Genomic DNA, 25931 nt, shown 5'->3' with positions numbered 1-25931 from the left:
CATTGAATGCATCTATTTGAAAAGAAAGATTTGATATTTCTGAGGGACCTGATTTACTTACCTGATTGATGTCTCTCTCTGTCCGAAATATTGGGAAACATGGACTCCTCTTTAGGTAGCAGAGTGACAGAAGAAGGAGCCCCACCCCACACAGGAAGGCAGGGATGGGAATACCTAGGAACTGAAGCTGGAGCTCAGCCATGGTGCATTAACATTCCTCAGACAAAGAGGGTGATCTGCATCACCAGAAGTGCACTGCCACCTCAGGCAGCTGGGCATTAAGAGTGCACATTCTAGACTAGAGTTCCAGGCCCGCATCACAGAGCTTTAGCATAGACACCAAAGGTCCTTGAAGGTCGGGGAGGGGAAAACACAGAAGTGATGAACCCACAACCCTTCCCCCACCATCCAGGCCAGCAAATCAGTTCACCCCTCTGAGGCCCTTTAGATACTTGCAACTTACCTTCCAACTCCACATATTCACCATAGCATATATTTCACCTTGGTGAAATTTTCTATTTATTCTGTTACCCAGCTATTACCTAAGAGCCTTTTATTGCTTGGCGATCTCCTTTTGGACCCCCACGTCATCTTTGAAAGTCGGTCCTGTGCCCAGGGATTTACATCCCCAAGATCTACTCGGCCTTCAACTAAAACTTCCCCTCATACATAATGTGTTTTTACCTGTATGAAACCAGAAATACACTCAGCAGCAGCCCCACCTCCCATTATCTCCTCAAAAGAATCCACTATCACCGAAAAGCATGAGAGAACAGAGTAGCCTGTATCAACCAACAGAAAGCATGAGAAAGAGGGCCACAAGGGCGTGGCGCATCCGTGGACCCAGGGCAAACAACTTGAAAATGTTTGGTAGTTCTTCTTTTCCCCGAATCCCTCTTAGGCTAGTCAGCCTCTAAAGGTTCTCAAATCTGGCCTCCTCCACCCATACGGTGTCTCACCCTGCTGCTCCCTCTTTTTCTCTGCCAAATCCCCTCCTCCCAGCAAAATTTTAAACTTTTCCATTATTTTACAGAGCAATTGTGCTGGACCATGACCTGCAGAGTCAAACTCATCTTGATTTAGGGACTAGGCTTCTCTTTAGCATAACTTCTAGTGAGCACAGTTGTAATCATATTTGACAGTACCTTTAGATTTTGTTTGAATCACACCTATGGTTACTTCTTCCATGAAAGGTTTTATGATTTTTTCCCCATCTACTTTCTATCTTTTCCCCAAAATTCCCATTGACATCTCTGTACCTTTTTAAACAATAATGTCATTATTGTTGATGGTGTATATATATTTATTTCATCTCCCCCCACGCTAGCTAGTCATTTAATAGTTATAACTTTTACAGCTTCATTGTTTAGTGCTAAACTGCTGGAATGAAGCCCTGTGTCATGTCCTCCCTTTGCGTGCCCACATTCCCTCGCTGAGTCTGATGAATCTATCTTGGCCGCAGACACCCAATCCTTTCCCTCCCATGTGAGAGGGTTTACCAGTAATGACAGCTCCTTTCTTTCCCTGTCTTCTCCCTCATCCACAGCTTCACCATCGTCTCTACCCAAAAGGAAGGTACACTTCAAGCCCACCCCTCTCATGTACCCTCCCTCGACTGCAGGAGGTCTCTGTTCAGACAAATCCCTCTATGTATCTTTGCTTCTCTGGCATTGCTTTTTTATAGCAAGTCTGGTCCTGACTGTCCCTAAGGTCCCCAGGACTGATGATTGTAAAATCATCCTTTAAAGTCTGAGCAAGATAAGCTCCACCAACAATAGTTTCAGGTGGGGCCGGCCCCATGGTCGAGTGGTTAAGTTTGCACACTCTGCTTTGGTGGCCCAGCGTTTCGCCGGTTTGGATCCTGGGCGCGGACATGGCACATTCATGGACATTCGTGTGTGTGTGTGTGTGTGTGTGTGTGTGTGTGTGTGTGCGCGCGTGTGCTGATAGAGAAAGAGGAGGGAGGGAGCGGAGACAGAGACAAAGTGGAGAGATATCGAAAATGGGTCAAAATACTAACGGGTACCCCTGGATAAAGGGTATATGGTTGTTTACCATCCATGCAACTTTTCCACAAGTTTATCTTTAAATAAATACATTTTAAAAATGGACCGTTGGCTGTTGTCCCAAATTTTGCCTAACCTTTGAGATTTCTGGCTTTGATTCCCACAGCTGCCATCACTAGCGTACCCAAACCCCAGAAGTGTGCAATGGTGACTTTAAAACAGTTGTCGCAGGTTCTGTCCCAGGCAAGAAACCCTGTATCCTCTTCGCACATTTAAAGTGTGCTAACATTCCAACAGGGTTTCACAAAATACTGGAAAAGAGCATCCCCCCCAAAATTTTTTTAAAAAAAATTATGCATAATATAAAACAAAAACCAAAGCAAAGAACAAAATATTCAACATGTGTACAGCATGAAACCCTTAATTTCTTCCTTATCTGGTGCCACTGGGTCGTCCGTCTTCTGGGGTTTTGTGGTGTGAGTTGGTTTGCCGCCACTTCCTCTGCTCTGCTAGTCAGTTACCACTCCTGCACCGGATTTCCGTCTTCAAAAAATGTGTTGACATCTTTTGTCATATCTTCTCCCCTTCTTGTCATCCTCAAGGGCCTTATTCTTTTTAAATCCTTTACTTGTTTTAGCAGCTTTATTGAAATAGAGTTCACATACTATACAACTTACCCATTTAAAGTGTATAATTCCATGATTTTTAGTATATTCACAGATGGGTAACCATCACCACAGTCAATTTTAAAGCATTTTCATGACTTCAAAAAGAAACTTCATAACCTTTAGCTGTCATGCCCCTGTCCTCTCATCCCCCCAGCCCTAAGCGACCACTAGTCTACTTCCTCTCGCTCTAGATTTCCCTGTTCTGGACAATTTCGTATGAATGGAATCATATGAGGTTCTTTGTGACTGGCCTCTTTCACTTGTGCGTAATGTTGTCAGGGTTTGTGCATATTGTAGCATGTATCAGTACTTTTTATTGCCAAAAAATATTACATTGTGTGGATATACCGTAGTTTATTTACCCATTCGTCAGTTGATGGACGTTTAGGTTGTTTCTGTCTTTTGACCGTTATGAATAATACTGCTATGGACATTTGTGTACAAGTTTTTGTGTGGACGTATGTTTTCATTTCTCTTGAGTGTATAGCTAGAAGTGGAATTTCTAGGTAATATGGTAATTCTGTGTTTAACTTTTGAGGAACTGCCAGACGGTTTTCCAAAACAGCTGCACCATTTTTCATACCCACCAGCAGCGTAGAAGGGTTTCAGTTTCTCGGCCTTCTAACACTTGCTATTATCTAACTTTTTGATTCTAGCCATCCTGTGTGTGAAGTGCTATCTCACAGTGGTTTTGATTTGCATTTCCCTGGTGACTAATGATGTGGAGCATCTTTTCATGTAATATTTTACTTTTGGGGAAGGAGAGGAGATAAAAAAGTGTTTGATCTCCTGTGTTTAACTCATCATACAGTAGCTTGTTTTAAATGTATTACAGGAAAAAAACTTTCTTCTAGATCTTTGAAAACACTTGCATGGTGATGTGAAGTCCTTATCACATGTACCGTTTTCTCCTTCTGTGCTCTCTACGTGCTGCAGTCACTGTGTGACTGAGGGACCGCAACACCGTGCACTGCATTTGCTTAGGAAGATTCCTTTCTGCGTGGGGTGGAGGGAGGAGTTAACTCAGTGACTTCTCAGGCTTGACTACAGGGCTGAGCAGAACTGATGGCCAGAGCATCTAAAGCTCAGTGCGTTTCCTCCCCATGGCTCTGTCCATCTGTTTTGGGTCAGTGAGCTCCACAGGTGGTAAATGTCAAAGAAACATGAGAGCTGTGACATGGGCACAAAGCATACACCTGAGAGACGGACGGCAGGATGTTCCCATGGGCTTTTGCCCCTTAACCGTAGTGTAGGAGACGGGCCGTATCACACGTGCCAGATGATAACAGTGAAAGTGGGGTCAGGGGTACATGGGAAGTTCCACTGCTCTTGTGCGTGTTTAAACATTTCTGTAATAGAAGCTTAAAATAATGAAAGAAGGTGGGTGCCTCCTAAAGAGAGGGAGGGGACGAGAGGATACCTGGCAAGGGGGCTCAGTCCGTCAAGATGAGGGTTCAGCTCTCTCAATAAGGACATTTCAGGAAGTGTAATCATTGAGGTTAGGAAGGAAACCTCTTTTCATATAACAGGAAAGAAGGAAAGGAGGAACAGGAAAAGGTTTTTGTGAAGCTTTATTGACGGAAAGTTCCTGTCTCCTGACTTCTAGTTCCTCTGTGATCAGTGGTCCAGCACATCTACTGAGCAAATGGAGACAGCCTAAATTTGAGGAAAGTGAAGGAGATTTGAAATAAATTTGAGTGTCCCTGGAGAGAGAATGGAGTAAGGAAACAGCGACCTAAGCTCCATTTGTTTTGTTCTCATGTTAGTAAGCATGGGATAATTCTTTGTGGAATGAGTGAGTGATTTCCAGCTAGTGTTGGGGCTGAATTTACTGTGGCATCGGTAGACTCCATTGTGAGATTTAATCCAATAGTGATCAATTAGATATAGGAAGGCATTTCTGGGAAAGGCAGAGAGATGGGATTTTGCCAGACAGGAAGGATTAAAAGGGATTGGATGGGGCCCATTAGTAGTGGAGCTTTTTAAATGTTGGTTACCTGACAGACCATCAAGTCTACCCCGGAGAGGGAGGAAATGTAAACAAGAGCTTGACGGACAGACAAGGAGTAAGTGGAAAAATGAATGGCCTGGAGTTGAAAAGTTAACAAGGGGCATGTGAATCAGAAGAATGAGAGACGAGGCCAAAGGGTGGAATGTCCGACTGTAATAATCTGGATGGCTGAAGTGTTCATGGTGATAAGCTCTGGAGTGTGGCAGTAACTACACTGGAATGGAAGGAAAGGACCCTAAGATGAGATGATGTAGAAACTGAGAGGCTGGTCTTTGGCTGGTCTATCCACATCGATGGTAGAGCCCTCCGTGGCCTCCTCACCTCTTCAAGTCTCCTGCCCTGGGCCCCATCCCCCTCCCAGGACCTCCACAGAATCTGCATTCTTTCTTTGACCTTAAGTTTCAGACATTGTGGGGTCAATGGCATAACTCTGGACAAGAAGATACAAGTGTGGAGTGAGAGAGGCTGTAGTGGACACCGGTTTTGTTTTTGGTTTTTGTTTTAACACCTAGCGTTCACCAGTCTTTCTGGGAAAACTACCTCCAGTGCCCTCTGGGATACTCACCCCATTTGTGTAGAGTGTGCCTGCGTGCGTGTGCGGTTTTGTTACAATAGTTACCATTATACTTGTATCTTTTCTAATGTCCTCAAATTCCTTTCCCTTACTTGGAGTCTTATTTCGTTTGTCACCTATATCTTGACCCCCTCTTTTTACTTACAGAACAATCATTTTATTCTATTTTTCCCTTTTTCTCCTCCCTTCCATTTTTAAAATCATGTTGTTTTTAGAAAACAAAATTGGTATTTTATTTTTCCACCCTTGTAACCATCTTTATTTTACTTAGACATCTACAACTTAATGTATTTAACGCTCACCATCATAATGCTTTTTGAATTTTGCCCCAGTTGACACTCAGCCAATTTTTGAGTCCCAGTCTGTCTAAGTGGAGTTGCCTTTCCTCCCAACCCCTATTGTAAGGGTGGGTATGTGTGCAGTCCATGGTGAGACCCCCATATATCTGTAACCTGGTGCATAGTCTGGGACTCATCTCTGGTTCATGAGCTGCAGGTGTTCTGGGGGAGACCAATTCAAGGCCGTGAATATCAGAGGCGGCACTTCCATCCCGACAGGTGAACTGTACACACTAAGGGCAAGATCTTGTATATTCTTATTAAGCATAGATGGAAGGAAGGCAGCAAGATCACCTTCCCCAAAGAGGGGGATGCCATGCCTCATGACCTCCCTGCAGATATTGTTTAGTATTCAAAGAACAGCCCAGTGCCTTTTTGGAATAAGGCATCAGTGTGCTGTGCAGTGCCTGGATCAGCCTCAAGGTGGTGATGCCTGGATCAGATTGAGGAGGGGGCGGGGGGAACAGGAAACAGGACAGGGTCACCATATGGATGATGAGGCATAAAGCTTTGTTCTACCAGCAAGGTCCTTCTTTCCCCTCTTCATTTTTTCTTCCCTCCTCGCTTACTCCAAGTCATCTTTTCCTTACTCTCAGCTTTATTTTATCCTGGGAGGTAGGTGGCTACCTGGTCAACCTTGTTACTACTGGCAGCTGAGTGATGCTTTTGCTCTGCAACAAAATGTCATTGGGCAGTCTGAAGAAATACCTACAGAGGGGAACCACTTCCCCCAGGTGCCTTTCCAGTAGGGAAACCTCAATGTAAAGTTTAAAGTATTCTTCCCTAACACTTTAATATGACTCACATGACAGATTCTTAAGGAGTGTCTGTGCTGTTGCTAGCCCCTCCCCCACCAGCCCAGGATCCACTGCAGCAATACCCTCCCCCACCACCCAAATCCCATTCAGGGTTCACCCACCTGTGGGGTCCTCTGGTCACTGACCTCTAAATCATGATGAAGCCACTGTTTTTTCTTCATTGTTGTTTTATGAACTGCATACCTATTCTTGACCCTCTTCGGATAGAGAACACCTGTCTTCCCTACTCTCTGAAGGATGTAAAACATTCAGTGAGTGGAAGGTGTGGGCTGCTCTACACTTTCGTTAAGGCTAAGCGAAGAGGCAGGAGGCAGAACCCACCTCCTCAAACTTCATCAGGGAGGAAATGGGCTTTTGGGGGCACGTGATATCTCTTTGTCAACAAGAGCTCCAGAGCACTGGTGACCTTTCAGAAGCCAGAGGAAGCAATCAGTAAGAGCTGAACTCACTCCTCCTTTTCCCTAAGCACAAGCCCTGAGTTACCTGAAACCCATGCCCCCAACACAGGACACAGAAAAGACATCACTATTATTAGAGAATCATTTATTGGGGAGAATTAATATTCTCCACAAGAAGGAATTATTTTGCGGTGGGAAATTTTCCGCTCTCGAAACGCTGGAAAAGCGTTTTCTGTTGACATAGAGACGGATCCCTAAACATAGTGCCTTTAGCAGTGGTGAGAACAGCTGGAGGCCCCTGGGCCGGCTTGACGCCTGCAGCTGGAGCTTGGATGGGGCACATGCTCCCTGCGGGGCACAGATAAGGGACGCTTCTGATCCAATAGCTGATCTTTAAGCGCCACGACTTTCTGAGGGTGTCTGTTCTGGTCTCTGATCCGTCTAGAACATGTAGGATAATTCTGGCCAGCAAAGACAACTTCTTGGTGGCAGGACTTTGGCACTTTACAGGAGGGAGCCCTGTAGTTGGAAGGATGCCCCTGGACGGGCTCTGCCTGGGCCTGCTCTTCTGCCTTCTGCTCAGTTTTCACAAACTTCCTCAGGGAAGGAAGGGGCTCTTGAGGGCGGGTGACCTCTGTTGCACACCGCTGCCCCAGTTTCTCCACTGGGAACTTCCCAGGGACCGTCCTGGTCTTCTGAGCCGTGGTGGTCCCAGTAACGGCAGCTCTCCCTTTAACCAGGCCTCTGCTCTGTGCAGATGATATGGGGCGGCCCTTTTCCTGGGGATGTTCTTGCTTTTTGCCTTTTGTCCCAGGACGAAGCCATTGAAAAATGTGGTTCATCTTTTTTCTGAACAGACTTTCAGGAGGAGGCTGTGCCTTCTGTGATGAGGTCTGGGAAGACTTGCTCCCAAGCGTCTCCTCTGATGCTGTGATCTGAGTAGAGAAACTCTTTCTTGTAGGTTGGGATGTCCCCAACCCTGCATCCCCTCCACCAAGCTCTTCTTTCTTGGGGCCCGGAGGGCTCAGTCTCATTGTAGCTGGTGGGAATTTCTTATCCTCGGACCTCTTTAGGTCTTTCTTAGGGACCCAAGGCTCCTTCCGCTGCTGCCTGCTGATCCCACTGTCCTCCAGATGGACATGCAGCACCTGGGAAGCTCCCATGTCCCCACTGGAGACACCGTGGGCATGAGTCAGTGAGGCCTTGTAAGTCAAGCTCTCTGAGGCAGGGGCCCTGTCAGTGTGTTGGCCTTGGACCTGGCTCTGATTCCTCTTCTCTAGTTTCGACTTTAATTCCCCAAACAGATGTTCCTTAAGATCCGATGACTTTGGGTCTTGGGGAACTTGTCTTTTTGGTGCAGGGCTTTCAATGGTCCCAGTAATTTCTATTTTACTGTGATTCTCACATATCATTTGGGAGCTTCCTGGCTTGCTGGTTGTCAACACATTACCAGTTTTTGACTGCAGAGCGTTGAGCTCCTTGGCCCTGAATATGTCCCTGGTCGTGTTGTGCCCGGAAAAGGGTTCCGACTTCATCTTTTTGTCCTGTCGCCCTTCTCTTCTATCACTGGAACTCACTCTCTCATCTTTTGTCTCATGTTTGGCACCAGCTTGCCTTGCAGGCAGCTCTGGGGGGCATCTGTTGCCTAGCTGAGTAAATTTCTGACTCGCTTTGCCTGTGATGCCACATGTGACAGGCAGATGAGTCTGCCTGGCACCCTTACTCCTCTGAACAACCTCTGCAATCTCTTGGTTGATACCAGAGGGTGATTGTCTCGGCACCCCTTGTCCTTCCCTGCCCATAGGTGAAGTAGCAGGGCAAAGACGATCCAGGACCAGGGCTGAATTTGTTGTTTCCGCTTTTTCTTGAAGAACAGATTTAGAGCTTCCTCTATGGGGCTCGAAGCCCTTGGATTTGGAGTCGACTTCCAAAGTTGGGTTATTTGAGGGGGGACAGTAGAAATAGGGCAAGGACTGGGATGCAGCATCTTCCAATTTAAACGCCTGTATGGATTCAAGGACCCTGCAGGGAAGGCCCCACTCCATCCTCATACGGAAACTTTTAATATGGGTTTCCATCATCTGTTGTGCACTGGAATCAATGAAGCAAAGCTCCTGGAAGGTATTCGGGGAGGAGTCCCCACCCACTGAAGGTGGCAAACTCCTCTGTTATTTGGGTGCGGGATTTGTCAGAAAGCAGCAATGTCTGCTTGCTAGCATGCCATGAACTGCGCACCGTCCCAGGGAGCCGAGCCTCACTGATTTCCTCAAACTTCTTGCTCAAATGTGCTTTCAGGACATTTTCAAGTTGTTTCTGATCTAGACTTTCCTCCAAGGCCCTTGAAGTTTTCCCTGACAGACTTGCCTTGTGACTATTTAGGTCTTTCTCAGAGTCATCTGCCGGATCTTTATCTGAAGAGCTCTCTGGGTCACTCAACAGATGAGCTTTTGGGCCGTTCTCTGGGCTGTGCCCCTGATCCTTCCCCATCTCCTTCTCTACCTGAAGCAGTTCTGAACCCCTCTCATGGAAGCTTTTGGATTGGCTCAATCCAACATTTAGATCTTTGTTCACCGAGATCCATGAGAGTCCACGATTGCTCTCTGACTTAGCTATCTCTGAGAAATCTCTTGGAGGCATCATCAGTGACAGACACTCACAGATCCTGCAGGGCAGGCCCCACCGGTGTTGGATGAGCCTCTTTCGAAGGTGATGTTCCAGTTTCTTCCTCAGCTCATCACTGAGAGGAAACTCTACGGGAAGGGTGGAGATGGAGGCATGGGCCTGGGAGGCCTGATGGTAAGGAAAGTTGGGAGCTGAAGAACAAAATTCTTCCTGAGATCTTTGGACTACAGAGGGGGAACCCCACAAACTTTCCTGTTGCTTCTGCAACACTTTCCATTCCAGTTGTTGAATTTCAGATGAGGTGAGAGACTCTGATTCATCCTGGGGTCTATGGTAACACACTCCACAGATCCTTATCTGGGGTAGAGGACCAGATGGTAGGATTGGGAGTGGGGATTTAAGGTGGGCCTGGGACTTGACCTGAGTGAGAGGTAGGGGCTGGGATTGGGGCAGGGTTTGAGGCAAGGGTTGGGGCTGGATCTCAGGCAAGGATGGAGGTGGGCGATGGAGAGGTACTGGGGATTCTTGGCCCGTGGAGGCATTTGAGATGGTATTGAAAAGGAAGATTGTGGTGCAGTCACTTGAGTCACGGATAGCAGAGGGCAAGGACTCGCTGTGCAGAGATGGGAGACCCCAGAAGAGCTGCATACATTTTTCCTGTAAATGGTCCTCCAAGATTTTAGGATATGGGGGCTGCTCATGCATGTGCAGCTCCTTTGGTTTGCCTGCACTGCTCCAGAAAGGAAGGGAGAATGCTGAGTCACACTCATCAGCATTTGACTCTGACATTTTCCCCGAAGGATTTAGTTGGTGGCCTGGCCTAAGTTTTTTTGGAAAAGAACCCTTCTCCTTCTCCTTTTCCTTCCACATCAGGAAATCACTCCTCTTTCGGACTTGTCTCTCCAGGAGTGCCAGGACATGAGGGCTGAGAAATGAGAGGTTACCAGGCTCTATAAGGTTAGCTGTAGGGTGTCTCTCCAGAGAGGACTCTGGAGAATGGAGGGCAAGAAACTCTTGATTAAAATCATGTGGTGCCAAGGTGGAAGGTGCTAAGAACAAGTCTTTGGCACAAGCTTGCCACCAGGATAAGTCTGAAATTGACAGGCTTGAATGGTCAGTGCCTCTGATTGTTGGGACATAAGTGGACAACCCACCAGGGCTATCTGGAGATGAGTTCTCTGGAACAGACTTCAATAAGATGGAAACCGATTTAGATTGAGTCACAGTTAAAGGGTGGTCTGTCGGTGGTGAGACAGACAGGCTTGGTGGTCCGTGATGACAAGCCAGTGAGTCATTGGGATTCATTATCTGGGACAAATTTGGTAAGGCGTTAATATCTTGGGAAAGGGTGCGGTCAAGAGAGAAGATCGTATTCAGAGACAGAGTGGCCTCTGGTTGGAGAATAGGATCCATTGCCTGGGTGTCATGTGGTGGGAGAGGGGGAAGGGCAATGGGTTGGGGTGGGGAATGGTCTGCTGGGAATTTGGACTCCAAGGGAGGAATAGGCTCTGGTGGCATAGAGTGACCCGGTGGTGAGGGTGAAAGAAAGTCAGCTAAGGGTGTCATTGGGTTAGGTGAGAGAACGGAGGGGAGCGGTGGGGAAGGGTCAGGTGGAGGGGATGGTGTTAGGTCTCCTGGAGGGACTTCTGAGAAGGCAGAGGACAGAGTAAATGATGACTCAGTCCCAGAAGCTATGGAAGCCAGAGAGGACACAGAGGCAGTATCATCTTCCAGGTCCTCCAGGAACAGCAGCCGATTGATCTCAGCAGTTGTGCTATTACACACCTCACAGGAGGGGTCTGGGCATAATAGTTGACGAATGCGGGTGGGATCGAGAGGCCGGCCTAGGGGCCTGTGGGAGACAGGAAGTAGAAAACTGTAGCCAGGACCAGAACAAGGAAAGGAGGACCTGCTGGCCTGTCAGGAGAGGGGCCACCTGAAGCCTGCTGCCCCTTCACAATGCCCCACATCTATGACTTCACCATACACTCAGCAGCCCTCACCCCAAGGCCTTCATTCACATACCCGTTCCTATGGCAAACCCCTCCCATGACTACTGCAGGCTGTACTGAATCCCTGGAATTGCAGAGAACATGTCAAAGAGGGATCAGGAAAGAAAAGACTAGTCACCTTTTCAGAATAGAAATTAGCCTCCTTTTCTCCTCCGTTTCCCTCTGGTAGTTTCTCCAACCTGGGAAACCAGAAGAGTGAATTACATGTAATAAAGGTAGAAGCATAGGTGTTACACAGGAGTCCCTTTATGGGAGACCCTTGGGATATTAACGGGATATTAACTCTGAAAGCCCCAAGAATCAGTAGATGTGGTCAAACGGTCAATGATAATATTAATAAGGTTCACATGTGTTTGTTGCTTCATTTATAAAGTACTGTCACATACATTATCCCATGGGATGTTCAAAACCACCATGTGAGGAACATAGGTCAATGGTTACCTCAAAGAGGAGTCTGATCATCCAGGAAGTCAACGTAGTTTCACAAGGTCAGGAGACAGAAGTTCTGACTCTTGGCGTCTCCCACGGCAACCCACTGGGCAACACCCATTGTCCAGGCCCATCACTGCTTCATGCCCAGAGCTGGGCAGAGCAGGAATCTGAGAAATGTCTCGGGTTCTGACTACCTTCCCATGAGCCTTTCCTCTGAGGCCTCTATTTTCTGAGAGGGACTCTATCTAGCGACTGACATCCTCAGAGACCATGGACCTGGGACCTCATGGAGAGGACAGGATGGGTCACCCTTGGAGAGCTCAGGTGGGATAGGTGGAACCTTACCACTTGATGTTCCACCTTTTCTTCTCCTCTTGGCTCTGCCCTGACGCTGAGAACAAAAAGAAAAGAATGAGGAGTGAGGACTTAGTTGGCTTGCTCCTCTCTCTAGGAAACTCAGATATTCATCCAAGATTAATGTCACTCTCTATTTTTATTACTAGCACTTTGTGTTCTTTCCCTTTCTGAATTTCTAAAGGTGATAAGATACTTTCAATTTCTCCTTCTTTGAAAAACTCGAAGGAGGATTTTTGGCTAGAGTCCACACTTGATATTCTCAGTCAGAAGTCCTCTGCTCAAGGAGGGCATAGACTCTGAGGCCCACAGTCACATCTGTGCTTCCTCAGATAGGACCCTGTATCCTGGGACAGAGCTTACACTCCAGTGTCTGCTCAGAGGCTCAGCCCTGCTCTCCTGATCTGCCCAATACAAAAGATGGTTTGGTCGAATGACACCCGACATGGGAATGTAACTCATGATCCAGTGTTAGGAACAGTGTTCTCCTACACAGATCCCAAACTCTCTAAATAACCTAATGCAGGGCTGTGAAATCACTGATGGGATTTTATCCGGAATCCTCCACCACACCCAGATGGTCTGTGAGTTTTAAATGGGAAACAGTCCCAGCTGAACCCCTAGTCCTGCCTGGCCTATTCCCCTAGAAGGATGATGTTCTATCCTCTATTCAGACTTGCCATCTTAGGAGTCTCTCTGGACCAACTCATTTAAAAATGTGGGACTAGAAATGGAAACAACAATAAAAAATCCCTGTTGGTGGCTTGCCCAGGGATCCTTACCTTTTGGTAGATTTTGGTTTTCCAGAAGGTTGGTAAAGATGGAATCCCCACCAGGAAGCACAGGAACAGAAGAAGCAACCACAACCCACGCACGATGGTGAGGTTATAGTCACTATCTAAGAATGTTGAGCAGATGCTCAAAAACAACTCAATATGGCTATTCAGAAATGAGAGAACATTCCATTGACTGAACTCCATTTTCTGAATCGCAAGGCTGCCTGAGGCAACTGAGCTCTGAGAGTGTCCGCACTTGCCTATAATCCCAGGCCTGCATCACAGAGCACTGAAGAGTCACAAAGGGTTTCAGAGGGTGGGGGAGGGGACATGAAGAGGGTGTGCCCATGGCCCCTTCCCCCCACCAGCCCAGCTGATCTCTCCATGCATCCTGGGCCCTCCAGGTCCCTCTGCCCTACCCTGCCATCCTATTTTCCAACTCTGTCCGTTCATGAAATCATACAATTACATTGATGAAATTTTCTGCCTGTTCCACCTGTACTCCAGATATTACCTGGGCCCCCTTTACCGTTTGGAGAGCTTGACTTTGGTTTCACCAATTCCACTGCCTCGAAAGTCTGAAATGCTCCCTGGATTTTTTGCTTGTACCCAGACATTTACACTCAGAATCATATATGTCCTCAAATCCATCTTTCCTTTAGAAAGTTTTTGCCTTACATGAACCCTGATATGGAACTTAAAGTTCTTCTGTACTCATTTGGTTTTGTGAATGTTGAATAACAAATTTTAGTTTTTTGCTTCAGTCAGCCTTTACCATCTTCAGCCAGTGGGGCTGACTCAAATAATTGAAATGAGTAATTCATTATTCAACACTCACAAGACTAAAATCAGTGCAGGCGTACCTCACTTAATGAAAGGGAAATGTTTAGAGAAATGCATCATTAGGCACTTTCACTGTTGTGTGAACATCACACAGTGTACTTACACAAACCTAGGTGGGAGAGCCTACTACACACCTAGGCTATGTGGTGCTACCCGTATGGGACCACTGTCATATATGTGGTCCATCAGTGACCGAAACATCGTTAATATTGTTACGTGGTGCGTGACTGTGGTGGATGACAATGACAAAATGGAGTACCATTTTCAAGGCTTCTAAAATGGAGCTGGGAGGCCATTAAGGAAGTGGGGCTTATGCTTGTACACCACATCCACCACCAGATGTTAACTGAACTTTTGAGCTTTACCTGACAGCAGAGGTCACATCTTGAAGTGTTTCCTCATTCCAAGAAGGGACAGTCTGCCTAGGACCAACTATGTTCTGGCAAGTCAGCTCACCCCATGCCAGAACCAGTCAGTAACTGTTCACTGTAGACCTTTGTAAGCCTGTGTCCTTTCCTTTTATCTACCCCTGCCTCCTTTGTCTTCCTAGGAGCACATTTGAGCTTCTACTCGAATCTACATCTCCTGAATTGCAATTCTTGAGACCCCAAATAAACTTTTTGGTTCTTTTGCAGTTTATGCCTCTTATTTGCTGACTTTACATGGTGACAGAAGTGGAATCCCTAGCTACTGACCTTCAATTCTGGTGCCACTTCACAGACACAAGCAAGGTGCCTGCAAAGAATCTTTTGTGCTCTGTCATCTCCTCCTGGTGGCTCTGGTTCCTGGTGGTAAGTCCTCCTGGGCCTGGACCTCCCATTTTTGGTAGAGGTCCAGACTCTTTATGTAGGCGTCCTTTGATACTGGTTCTGGCCATCCTTCCATTGTCAGCTTTGTTAGAAACTTCTGTTTCTTTCACTCCTTTTTTGGGCCTTTGATCCTTTGGTAAGTTCATACAAATGAGAAATCCATTTTCTAAGAGAACCACCAAAGAACAGCCCCACTCTGGGACTCCTGCTGGTTTTGTCTTTAAAGAATGCAGACCTTCTACATGTAGATTTCTGTCCCACTGGGCTCAGATTACTCAGGGGGATTTAAGGCTTCACTGGCCTAAATGGGGCTCCTTTGAAATTCCTAAATTGGTTTATCTGTGCACTCAATTGGAAAAAGCCTATCAAAGCAAACAAATAAAATGGGAAACTTTTTAAAATTGGTATCTTGAGGCCTCTAAATGAAACAGAAAAGGACACTTCCTTGCAAGCCATAACAATGTCATAACTAAGAATTTCAAATGATTAAATGTAAATGCCATCGATAAAAGAATATTAACTCCTCCTGTATTCGTCAGGGTTCTCTGGAGAACCAAGGAGATTATATAATATATAATATATATTATATATATATAATATATAATATATATTATATATATTAATATTGCTATATAATAGAATATATAATCCATTGTATCTATATTTAAATTCATTTATTTAGTTCTATAAATTACATACATACACACAAAATTTATATATGAAAGAAACTTTGGCCTCACCCCTAACTGCCTAAAAGAATTTAAGACAGAAGGCCTGTTCCAGGAAGGAGCTGTCAACGTAGGGAACTCTAGATGTGGTAGAGAAGAAGGTACCTAGCCGGGCCCATTTTACACAAGTTCTCTCTCATTTGTGTAGAGATGGCCCAGCAAACATTTGGTTTTCTGTCTCCTTGTGAATTGGCTTCCTCCTCTTTGAAGTCCCAAACCATGACCCCCAACCCCGCGCCTTTGTAAAATATCTAAACCCTAACCATAGGCCTGGCAGACACGCTGTGGACTGAGCAGCAGCATGAAGACCAGGGTCAACCTGATGACATTGTGGGTGGGACTACTGGCTGTTTGTCCACATCCTTGTCCTGGGTGCCCAGGAAGGCAGTCACCCAGCAACTTGCAGTGAGGTGTGGCATGTGACTATGTTTCAGCCAATGCAATGGGAGTGGAAGTGGTGTGTGCCATTTCCAGGTTGGAACTTTTGAAAGCAGGTGTGTCTTCTCCGTGTTCCTTCTTTCTCCTTGTGCAGATTGGTTGCAGACAATGATACAGGCGTCAGGAATGGCGGAGCCAAGAGACGGGAATTCATGGGTGACTGACACACCCTGTGGAAGAGAACCACCTGCCCAACACGAAACCCACCTTGGCCTGTAAGGTAATCAGACATAAATTTCTACTCTCTGGTTATTCTTTTTAGGGATGTGCTTGTTATTTTCTTAACTATTATGGAAATATTTCAAATATGCAGAAGAGTACATAGTATGACCTCTATCTCCGGCCCCAATATCCAGAAAGAACAGACGTTCAATTCTGCCCTATTTGCTTCCGATGTTGCATTCATTTGCTGGGGCTGCCATGACAAAATGCCACACGTAGGGTGGCTTAAACAATAGAAATTTATTTTCTCACGGTTCTGGAGGCCGAAGTTCAAGATCAAGGCATTGGCTGGTTTAGTCTCTTCTGAGGCCTCTCTCCCCGACCACTTCTCCCTGTGTCTTCGCACGGTCTTACCTCTGTGTGTGTCTGAGTTCTAATCTGTTCTTTCAAGAGTCTCTTATTTAAGTAGGACTATCTGTGGACGAGAGGGAGAAGGGACACTGGGAAGTGTCCTCATTAGCAGCATCCAGGCAAGTGACATAAATGTATGAGGGCACTCTGGGGGGGCACCGTGACGAACAGGGCACATGCTCCATGTCAGGGGGGCCTCTCGGTTCTGGCTGAGGGGCCCAAAGTTGCTGGATCTACTATTTCAGCAGAAACCTCATAGCCAAATTTTTTGGGAAAGTCCTCAATTTTACACCACTGCAACCAGTTTCAACTTTTTAATATCACTGCGCTGGCCACATTCAGCTCTTAATTTGTTAGCAGTTTGCCACCTCTAGGTTAAATGTTAGTACCATTTCATCAAAACCTTTCCAAATTTGAAAGCACATCTTTAGTAAAACTAGCTACAGAGCAAGTTCATTTGGATTGCCCAGAGCGGGGATAGAGAAGTCCGGGAGCCGGGCAGGGACTGTCGGGAGGCCCCTGGACCACGTGCTGGGCATCCTGGCGCCTTAGCTTTGAAAGCGAGATGGACCACGGCAGTGGCAATATTTGCTGCAACCGGGCGGGCCCTTCTGGGCGGCCACCCAGAGCTGGGCTTGGAGCTGAAGGAGGGATGGGCAAGCTGTGCTGCTCCCAGCTCCAGTTGGCCCCTTCCCATTAACATTACAGGAGTGCAGTCGCGTGGTGTTTGAAAAAGCATCCCTAGTTCCACGAAATGATTTACAGGACACCAGACTCTGCATTTCAGAGGTCTCCGGTGTACCATAAAAAATATATTCTAAAGGAATAATCTTTATCTGAGCTGAAGCTGCAGAGAATGAAGCTTACGTCCACCTGAGAGCACCCGTGAGCTTCTGTTCACTCAGGGAAAAAGTCTTTGTTCATGTTATTGGAGTAACATTTTTTTCTCTCTTTGGCACTAGGTATCTAGTTAATATTTAGACATTATATACATTTTCTTTCAACTGTTGTTCCTGTTATGTGATCAAACAAAACCGGAGATGCCAAGCACATCAGCCCTGTAGGTGAAAGCAGACCCTCCAGGCACCCAGCTGTGGCTAGCAGGGTAAACAGGACTCACTGGAGCCAGCCTCTGGGAAAGACTGGCACCAGGTGCCTGCAGGGCCAGCCTCTGCCCCCAGGAAGCAGAGTTCGCTGGAGTGCCTCAGTTGATAGCTCTGCCTTTTCCTGCCATTCCAGCCTCGCATTTCCTCTACCTCCCTGTGCAAAAGGAAACAGGAAGCAAAGTGTAGTTTTGAATGTTCCAAAGCCTTCTGATGTTTACCATTCCCCCCAGGAGAGGGAGGTGAGGGACGGAAATCTCTCTTCAAAGAAGATACTTTTTAATTCAATGAAGCGATGCACAGACACAGCAACACAACTTCTCTCTGCTTATAAGGTGTTTAGAGCGATGATAGTCTCAGTCTATTTTGGTCCAGGGAAATCCAGGGCGCATGTGCATCTGTGGTTCAGGGTGTCCAGGAGGAGACAGCCTCTCCTTTTGGAGCAGAAAGCACAGTCAACCAGTGGCGGGACAGAGGCAAAAGCTCTAGGGCAAGGAAATTTGTGGGTTTGTGTCAAAGCTCCACCAATCAGGAGCTTCAAGCTAAGATGGGGAGGCTGGAAAGATGGAAGTTGGGATGGGAAACCTTGTACAGACAAGAAATTCCTCCTGGGTCAAAGGCAGGAGGATGTCCAGGAAGGGAGAAGGGCAGGTCACAGATGGACCGAGTTTGCCTGGAGTCCCATGAGAAAAGGGGAAGCGAGAGCTCACCACCTTGTGGCCCCCAGCTACCTGTTGGGCGGCACTGGCGGCAGGCGTCGGGCTCTAAGTCTCTGAAAGTATCGGGAGAGGGAAGGAGAAACTGGCGTCCCAGGCTCCCAGGGGAGGGGAACCTCTCCAGCATGAATGTGGTGCGGGGCGGGGGAGGGGGCACGATCTCCGCTTTGCCGGGTGCCCCAGGCCTAGCGCACGCCTCTCTTGCGCGTCCCCCTCTGCAGGCGCACGCGAGGCGCGCTCCCCCTTCCCTTGGCGGTGTGGACCGCGCGCCCGGGCCCCTCCGCCTCCCATCCAAGCCTCTCTCTCCCCGCAGAAAGTTAGCAGCGGGGAGGGAACTCGGGGCTGCAACAGGGCGCGGCGGCGGCGGCAGAGAATGAAGCAGGAGCCGCGTCGGAGCCGGGGAAGCGGGGGCGCTGCAGACGGAGCAGGTGCAGCCGGCGGGTCCGCGCGCCCCCCTTGGTCCCCTTGCCGGAGGCTGAGGGGGGTAGTGGGGGGCCACCCGGACTCCGCGGGAAGAGTGGGGAGGGGGATCATGCAGCCGGGCTCTTCCCTGGCGCAGCGCGACAGCGGCCAGGGCCGGGGGTGCAGTGGCGTCGCTTCATGCAGCCTGGGCGGCTGGGGGGGTGGGGGCGAGCGGGGGCACTGGCGGCGGCTGAAACCATGTCCGGGCAGCGCCGGGGGCTGCCGCCGCCGCTGCCCAGCGAGTCCGAAGCCGCGATGACCCCGTGGCCCGCACCTCCTCCGCCTCCGCCTCCACCTCTCGCCGCGCCGCCGCCGCCTGGCGCGCAAGCTGCTTTTTCTCTGCGCCTTGTCCCTGTCTGTCATCTACCTGTGCTACAGCCTCCTGTGCGGCTCGGGCACCCTGCAGTTCCCCGTGGTGCTGCCGGAGCCGCCGGCACTGCCGCCGAGCCCGCCGCCACCCTCTCTAATGTCGCCCCCCATGCGCCTCGGCACCCTCTCACAGTCCTCCGCGCTGCTGCCAGACAACGCGAGCCGCGAGGAGCCCCCGGAGCCCTCCAAGCAGCCCCCTGCCCCCGGGGCCGACGACTGGGGTCTGGCGAGCGGCACTGGGGGCGCTCGGGACACCTGGCTCCGGACCCCTGTGGCCCCTGGCGAGATGATCACGGCGCAGAGCGCGCTGCTGGAGAGGGAAGCGCAGGAGTCCAGCACCACCCACGAGGAGCTCGCAGGCCGGAGAGCGGTCAATGGGAGCAGCGAGAGGGGCGGCGCCCTCACCACCCCCAACTATGGGGAGAAGAAGCTGCCACAGGCGCTCATCATCGGGGTCAAGAAAGGAGGCACCCGAGAGCTGCTGGAGGCGATCGGAGTCCACCTGGACGTGCGGGCCATGGGTGTAGAGCCACGCTTCTTCGACAGGAACTACGAAAAGGGGCTGGAGTGGTACAGGTAGGACCCTGGGCTCGGCGCAGGCGATAGATGGGTGGGGAAGACCCAGAGGGAAAGCTGCGGCTTCCCACGCCCTTCGACGTCCAGGCACCTCCCCGAGAGCCCTTTGCCCCAGGGAGGGCTCTGCGGACCCTGGCGGGGCTGCTCTGGGGAGCGTGGAGAGGGCTGGAGGCTGGCCAGGGATCACTGTATTTCAGGGCTAGGGGAGCTGGTGTCACACTGCCCTGCCTGCCTCAGGCTCCTCACCCAGGAGGTGCTTTCTGAAGCTGCCTAGCTCCACGCCTGGAAATCCCCAGCCCAGGTGCCCACGGGGTGTTTCCCAGGCCAGTCTCTTGTGGGGCTCAGCGCTGCTGCGTTGGGGACGCTAAGGCATGAAGCAGGATAGCTAGATTGACTGAAGGGCTTTGAGATCTTCTGGAATCTCTCAAAATCGCCCTCAAACGTATTTGCGTGTCTGGAATCCGACTTTAGTATTTTCAGGTTAGAGCAAAATGAACAGGGAACAGTTAAAAAGATGATGCTGGCGAGTTTTGGCTTGCTAGAAAAGACTGAGGATGTTCCCCATCTCCAGAAACCCTGGGTTGCTTTGGCATCAGGAGCATCAAGCTCTGCACAACAGTCGGTGCCCTAAGAGTTTTTACATCCTGCACCCCTGCCCTTTTTAACCGTCGCCTCCTTGGCAACAGATTAGAGCTTCTGTCTTGTGAGATGTTCATCTCCCTTCTCTTTCAATCTCCCAGTGGTGAGGGAAAGGAGAGGAGAGTAGAAAGTTAAGTGCAGGTAAAATAAATTAGTAATCCGGCTTTCTTGCCCGCCATAACATTTAAAAAACACTGGAGCAGATGCCCAAAAGGCAAACCTCCTTTGCTCCCCCCCCCCTTTTTATCTCTTTCTGAAAAACATCTGGATGGCTGGTCCCATCTCTGTTGCGTCTCAGTAATTAATTGGAAATGTCAGACAAACACAGGCTTTGTCAGCTAAAGTGGTATTATCATCTTCACAAGGCCAATAGGTAAAATAAGGATTGTTTCCTGACAAGTTGCCTTGCTGTTGAAGAGATGTGCTTTCTAAGTTTAAATTACAGCCTGTGAAAGTTTTAGAAATAACCTAACTTCAGAAATATATAGTAAATGTGTATTATATAATAATATATATTACTATAGGTATGTATTATATAATATCTATTATATATGAATATATAATATGTATTGATTGATTTCTTCCGCTTTAGAAAATACCCCTTATGCTTTCAAAGCTGGAGAAAAGTACACTTAGGCATAAACATTCCAGCAGGTTAAATGGAAACAGCAAATGTGTCTGTTAATGTCTTGTCTGTTTCAACCGAGAGAACTAATTGCAACATTTTAGGAGGCTTCAAACAGCCCCTTCCTATCAAAACAGAAACCAGTCAATGCCTGCTTGAACTGGAAAATCAGTATTTATAACATTGCAAGTCATGGCTTCGAGTTTGCGATTATAATTAAAAAGGTGTCAGGATGATTAATGCAACAACAGCAAACCAGAGAAAGAACGGGATGTTTGGGAAGGTTTCGGTTGTTTAATTGTTGGTTGTAGGAATGTTCTGATTTCTGCTGTGGGGTAGCTTCAGCCCTATGAGGGTCACTGTGGTCTTTTCCAGTTCTAATTTTAAAGCTGTGTATCTTGTGAGAAGTGTCAGATGCCCTTTGGGGGAGAGGAAGGCCTGAGGATCAGACCTTTCCAACATGTGTTGTGTTGCTTTGTGGCAGCTGGAAATAGAGATGGGGTGTTTGATTCAGGTGACTTAAAATAACGTTGATGACGTGTGCATGGTAGAGTGCGTGTCAGGAAGTCCCATCGTAGGGTCTGGAGAATTTTCTGAATGAAAGGATAGAAGATGCCAGATTTTCTCATGTTGTTTTACACTGTGGCTGGGAAAGGAAGGTATGAACCGGCCTCGCTGTCATGACATGGCTACTGAAGATGTCATTCCAGCTCGGTGGTACTCTCAGCCATCACTTGTGGTATTTGGGCCTTGTGGTATTGCGTGTCAGTATTTGGTAGCCACCTGTAGAACTGTTCCACTGGAGAGGTGTGGACAGAACTGGATCCTCTTGATCCTCACTTCAGAGGACCATGCGGTGTCTCTGTGTCCTCGATCTGCTATGCCAGTGACTTGCCTGTGGGAGACCCTTATGTTCAGTGGTGCCGATTGGAAGTGCGGGAGGAGAATCTGTCTAACATAGAGGGAATCATTAGCCACCCAAACCTGGCTGTTGAGAAGACTCCCAGAAACCCCTTGGACCTGCAGGAGCCGAGTGGGCTGGCACTGGCCTTGGACTGCTCTCCAGCCTTACGAGGGACAGCAGTGCTTTGAGGACATGTGTGGGATTTTTCTTGCTGCACCTCTTCAGGCTCCTCTCTCTCCCATGTAGGAAAAGGGGATGACAACCTCACTCTATTGCAGAAAAGGAAACAGTGGCATTGATTCAAACCAGTAACAGAAACCCTTCCACTTGGTTCCCTGGTGCAACTCCATCTTTTCAGTGGTGGCATTGCTACTTAAATGGTTATACCGCGTATTCTTCCTGAAATCTCGCTCTACTGTTTAACTGGTTAGAGATCCACAGGTTAATTAAAGGCTTTGATTTCCCCCCATATATTTATTTTGTTTTTGTTTTTCTTTTCAGTGTGTTTCCCAATAGCCTACTAATTCTGCTAGTGTTTCTGTTCTGGTTGTGTTTTCAGCAAGAGGGAGAGAGACAAGAAATTGGGGCTGCTCTCGGCACAGCTGGCTTGGGGTTTCCTCATATCCAACTAGGCAGCCCTAGCAGTTTTATTTCTGGTGTCACTCCAGTTATATCTAAATCTGGGTTTTGCTTTCTTCTGTGCTGTTGATCTAACGTGAGTCAAAGACACATTTGAGATGAGAACATGTGCATTGGATTTTCAGGGAAGGATGGACTGATGGATTAGGATGTGTGCGTTAAAGCTATGGAGAAGCAAGCCTCACTTGGTGGATGGACAGAGGCCAGTGATTAATAAGTGGGAGTAGATTAAACCCTCCACTCCTTCCTCTGTCCACCCCCCAAATAAAAGGGTAAAGCCAGAACACACCTTTCAGTATGAGCTGATACACTCTGGCAGGGCAGAGACCTTGAACTCTTCTAAGGGATGGGACCTTGTGGCAGGCCAACTGGCTGCCACAGCAGAACTCATCAAAGTGACAGAGACGACTCGAGCTGTGGCCTCCCTCGTGGTTGACAGACTGAACAGTAACCGTGACCACTTTGCTCTGGGAGCCACTCAGCTCCAGGGTGATGAGAAGGGACCCTCCACGGTTTCCAGTTGTCTGCAGTGGTAGCAGTTAGTACGCAGGTCCCATTGGCTGGGGGAAAATAACTCAGGAAAACAGCTTCAGTCATGCTCATGCCACACAGAGGAAAGTGGTCAGCAGTGTTATTCACATGTGGTATTTGGAGAGAATGAAAGAGGACAATGGAAAGGCGCTGGCATTGATTGAATGCCTGTGATTGTGGTGGTTGGTGCTTCACAGACATGTTATCACATTGGGGTGTCATGATGAGGCTGTGAGTTAAACAGCAACATTCCTGGTTTACACTCCAGGTGGCTCCTGGAGGGTGAACCACTTGCTGAATGTTGCTCAGCTGGTCAGTGGTTGAATTGACCACATCTGTCCAATTTCAGAGGGCTGGTTTCTTTCCCTGTGCCACGCTGCCGCACAGAAAGTACTAGAATGTGTTTTCCTTCTTTCATTCAACAAACACTTAATAACGTTTACCGTGTGCCCAGTACTGTTTCAGGTACTGGGGATAAAGTGGAGAAGACAACAGAGGGAGGACCTGTTCTTGTGGAAATGGCATCTTTTAGTAGGGCGTTAGGGGAGACAGCAAACAAACGAGTCGTTCTTTTAACCTTTTTAATGTGGCTGTAGAAAACTTAAAATGACACTTGTGACTCCCATTGCATTTCCACTGGGCAGGGCTCCTGTAGAGCAGTGCTTTTTAAACTTGAAATGCACATGGATCACCTGGGGTGTTGTTAACATGCAGATTCTGATTCAGCAGGTCTGGGGAGGGGCCTCAGACTCTGCGTTTCTAACTTCCCAGTTGATGCTGATGCTGCTGATCCCTGAACCTCACTTTGAGAAGCAGGAGTCTACAGAGTAATTGGGGTGTGTGTGTGTGCATGCACAGATATTATTTTGAGTCAAATGGTTAGGGGAAACCTCTCTGGGGAGGGGATGTAAATGAAGTGAAAGAGTAAGATCCTTCCATGTGGAGATCTAGGTGGAGAGGTTTCCAATAGAGGGAACAGCAGGTACAAAGGCCCTGAGGTGGAAGCAGGCCTTATGACCTTACAGAGTGTTCTTTCATTATTTCAAAAGCAAGGTGTTTGTAGCTGGACAAAATTGGGTTTTGCAACTTACTAGTTAGATGATCTTGGTTGGATAACTGATTTAACATCACTCATTTTCAGTTTATCTGAGAATAATTCCTTCCTTGCAGGATTGTTGAGAGGAATAAATGAAATAATAAAAGTGAATGTATTTTCTAAGCAAAAAGTGAGTATCCTAGACCAAAAATCCAAATGGACTCAACTACTGGGTTTTTCCATTTCTCAAATCCTTTTGGTCTCATATGCCTTACCTTCTGTCACAGCTGTCTTAATACTGAGAGAAGAGTCTGTTATTGGGGGTGTTTTTAGGAAAAGTCTAATAATGATTGGCTTTGCAGTCTACATCTGCTTAACCTCTTAAACCAAGGGTCACCAACTCACATGCCTTCTGGGCCCACAGCGATTGTATAAATGAGTGAAACAGACCAGGTGGGGAGAAACTGGGACGCACATGCTTTCTAAAGGGGCAGCTACTCTTTTCCATGTGCAAATGTGGCATCAGGGTTATCAGATCTTCCACTTGGTAAGAGAAACTGGAAATCCAGTTTTTGATGTGAAATTATCTGGTGTTTAATGTTGGCAACAGATGGAAATTTCTTCTGAGCACAGTGTGGGCTAGCACTGCGGACAAACAAAACCCACCTGTGGGCTGGGTACAGCCAGCCGGCTACCAGTCTGTGACTCTGGCTTAAACTCATTTTGGAAAGTAACTGGCACACCCGTACCCTTTGTGGTTGTCAGAATTGTGGCTTCTGTGTGCTATTTTAGGTTAGAGTTTTCCTCCTTTGCAGATTTTGCAAGAGCGTGGGGCAAATACCTCCCAGATACATTGCAACAACAGCAAAAGGAGCTGGGTAGAAAGAGGAACATTGAGGGAGAAAAGGACAATTCCCCCCAAAATTTCCCATTTGTTCCCAATGAACATTTTCCAGAAGTTGAGAAAATTTTCAGCTTTTCACTCATTAATGAGGCAGTCCCCTATTTGATCCATATTGATAAACTATACTTATATAATAGGTTCTGGTCAGGTGGATTGAGTAAGACATGAGAGTTAGAAAAATTGGGTTCTGGCTTTGCCTTGCCCCATCCTAGTTCTGTTGGGCGTCGGGTTACTTATATTAAATTGTTTCTTTCTGTCCTTTTCTTTTCTTTTCATCTTTTTTTTTTAAAATCCCTGTTTCTTTTCTGATGAGGTTGTATTGTCTCCGTAGGGCCCATTCGCCCACTAGAATGCTTTGGTTCTGGAGCAGACGTCTGTGTTAGACCCTTCAGAGGAAGCACGAGAGCACTGTAGGAGCAACATTATTTGGAGCCTGTTTTTGTATCTCTGAGTCAGAATCCACTGCATCCTCCTTGTGTGACCTTAGACAAGTTACTTACTATCAGCAAGCCTCCATTTTTTTGTCTGTAGAATGGGCTCAGTGTTACTTACTTGCAAGTGATTATGTGAGGGTGAAATGAAGCGGCGCTTAAAAAGTGTCCCCACGCAGAGTGTGTGACATGATAAATTTCTTCTTCTCCTTCTCTCCTCTCTCTCTCTCTCTCCTAATTTTCCTTTTCCTTTGCTTTTCTCCTTCATTTTCCTTCAATTCCTTCCTTTTATCCTGCCTATCAGTACGGAGGGCCCTACAGAGAAAGCTGTAATGCATTTTTCATTAACAAATTGTCTTTCATTTCAAGATTGTGTCTGAATGAGGGATTTCAAACCCTGAAGTGACTCTTAAGTAGCTCTCCAGAGAATAATCCAAACCGATTCCAGAATTTGGTCTACTGTGACATGAGCCGAAGGAGGAGAAGAGCCTGATTTCCTGGGGTACCTGCAGCCAGACTTCTCCACTAAGGGGATGGGGGAATGGAAGGGGGCAGGCTCTCGGGGCTTTCCTGCTCACATTTTCTTGAGCCCACAG

The 25931-nt window shown here is 47.7% G+C and overlaps 1 protein-coding gene and 1 long non-coding RNA gene across 2 annotated transcripts in view; both read left to right on the top strand.

The window, feature by feature from the left end:
- The window catches only part of LOC123280073 (uncharacterized), a 157722-nt gene that overhangs the window by 40799 nt on the left and 90992 nt on the right, over positions 1 to 25931 (top strand). Inside the window, exons 5-6 of the long non-coding RNA XR_011494119.1 lie at positions 14488 to 14643; positions 15922 to 16047. This is a non-coding gene — a long non-coding RNA (uncharacterized lncRNA). The remainder of the gene's footprint in view (positions 1 to 14487; positions 14644 to 15921; positions 16048 to 25931) is intronic.
- Positions 16433 to 25931, top strand: part of LOC123282501 (heparan sulfate glucosamine 3-O-sulfotransferase 4-like) — a 135256-nt gene continuing 125757 nt past the window's right edge. Inside the window, 2 exon segments of the mRNA XM_070484274.1 lie at positions 16433 to 19001; positions 19003 to 19626. Of these exon segments, the coding sequence (XP_070340375.1) occupies positions 18820 to 19001; positions 19003 to 19626 (806 nt within the window). The 5' untranslated portion in view covers positions 16433 to 18819.

This window comes from Equus asinus, chromosome 14, assembly GCF_041296235.1.
Source record: "Equus asinus isolate D_3611 breed Donkey chromosome 14, EquAss-T2T_v2, whole genome shotgun sequence".
Lineage (NCBI taxonomy): Eukaryota > Metazoa > Chordata > Mammalia > Perissodactyla > Equidae > Equus > Equus asinus.
The sequence above is the reverse complement of the archived record's forward strand: the minus strand, read 5'-3'. Positions and strand labels throughout refer to the sequence as shown.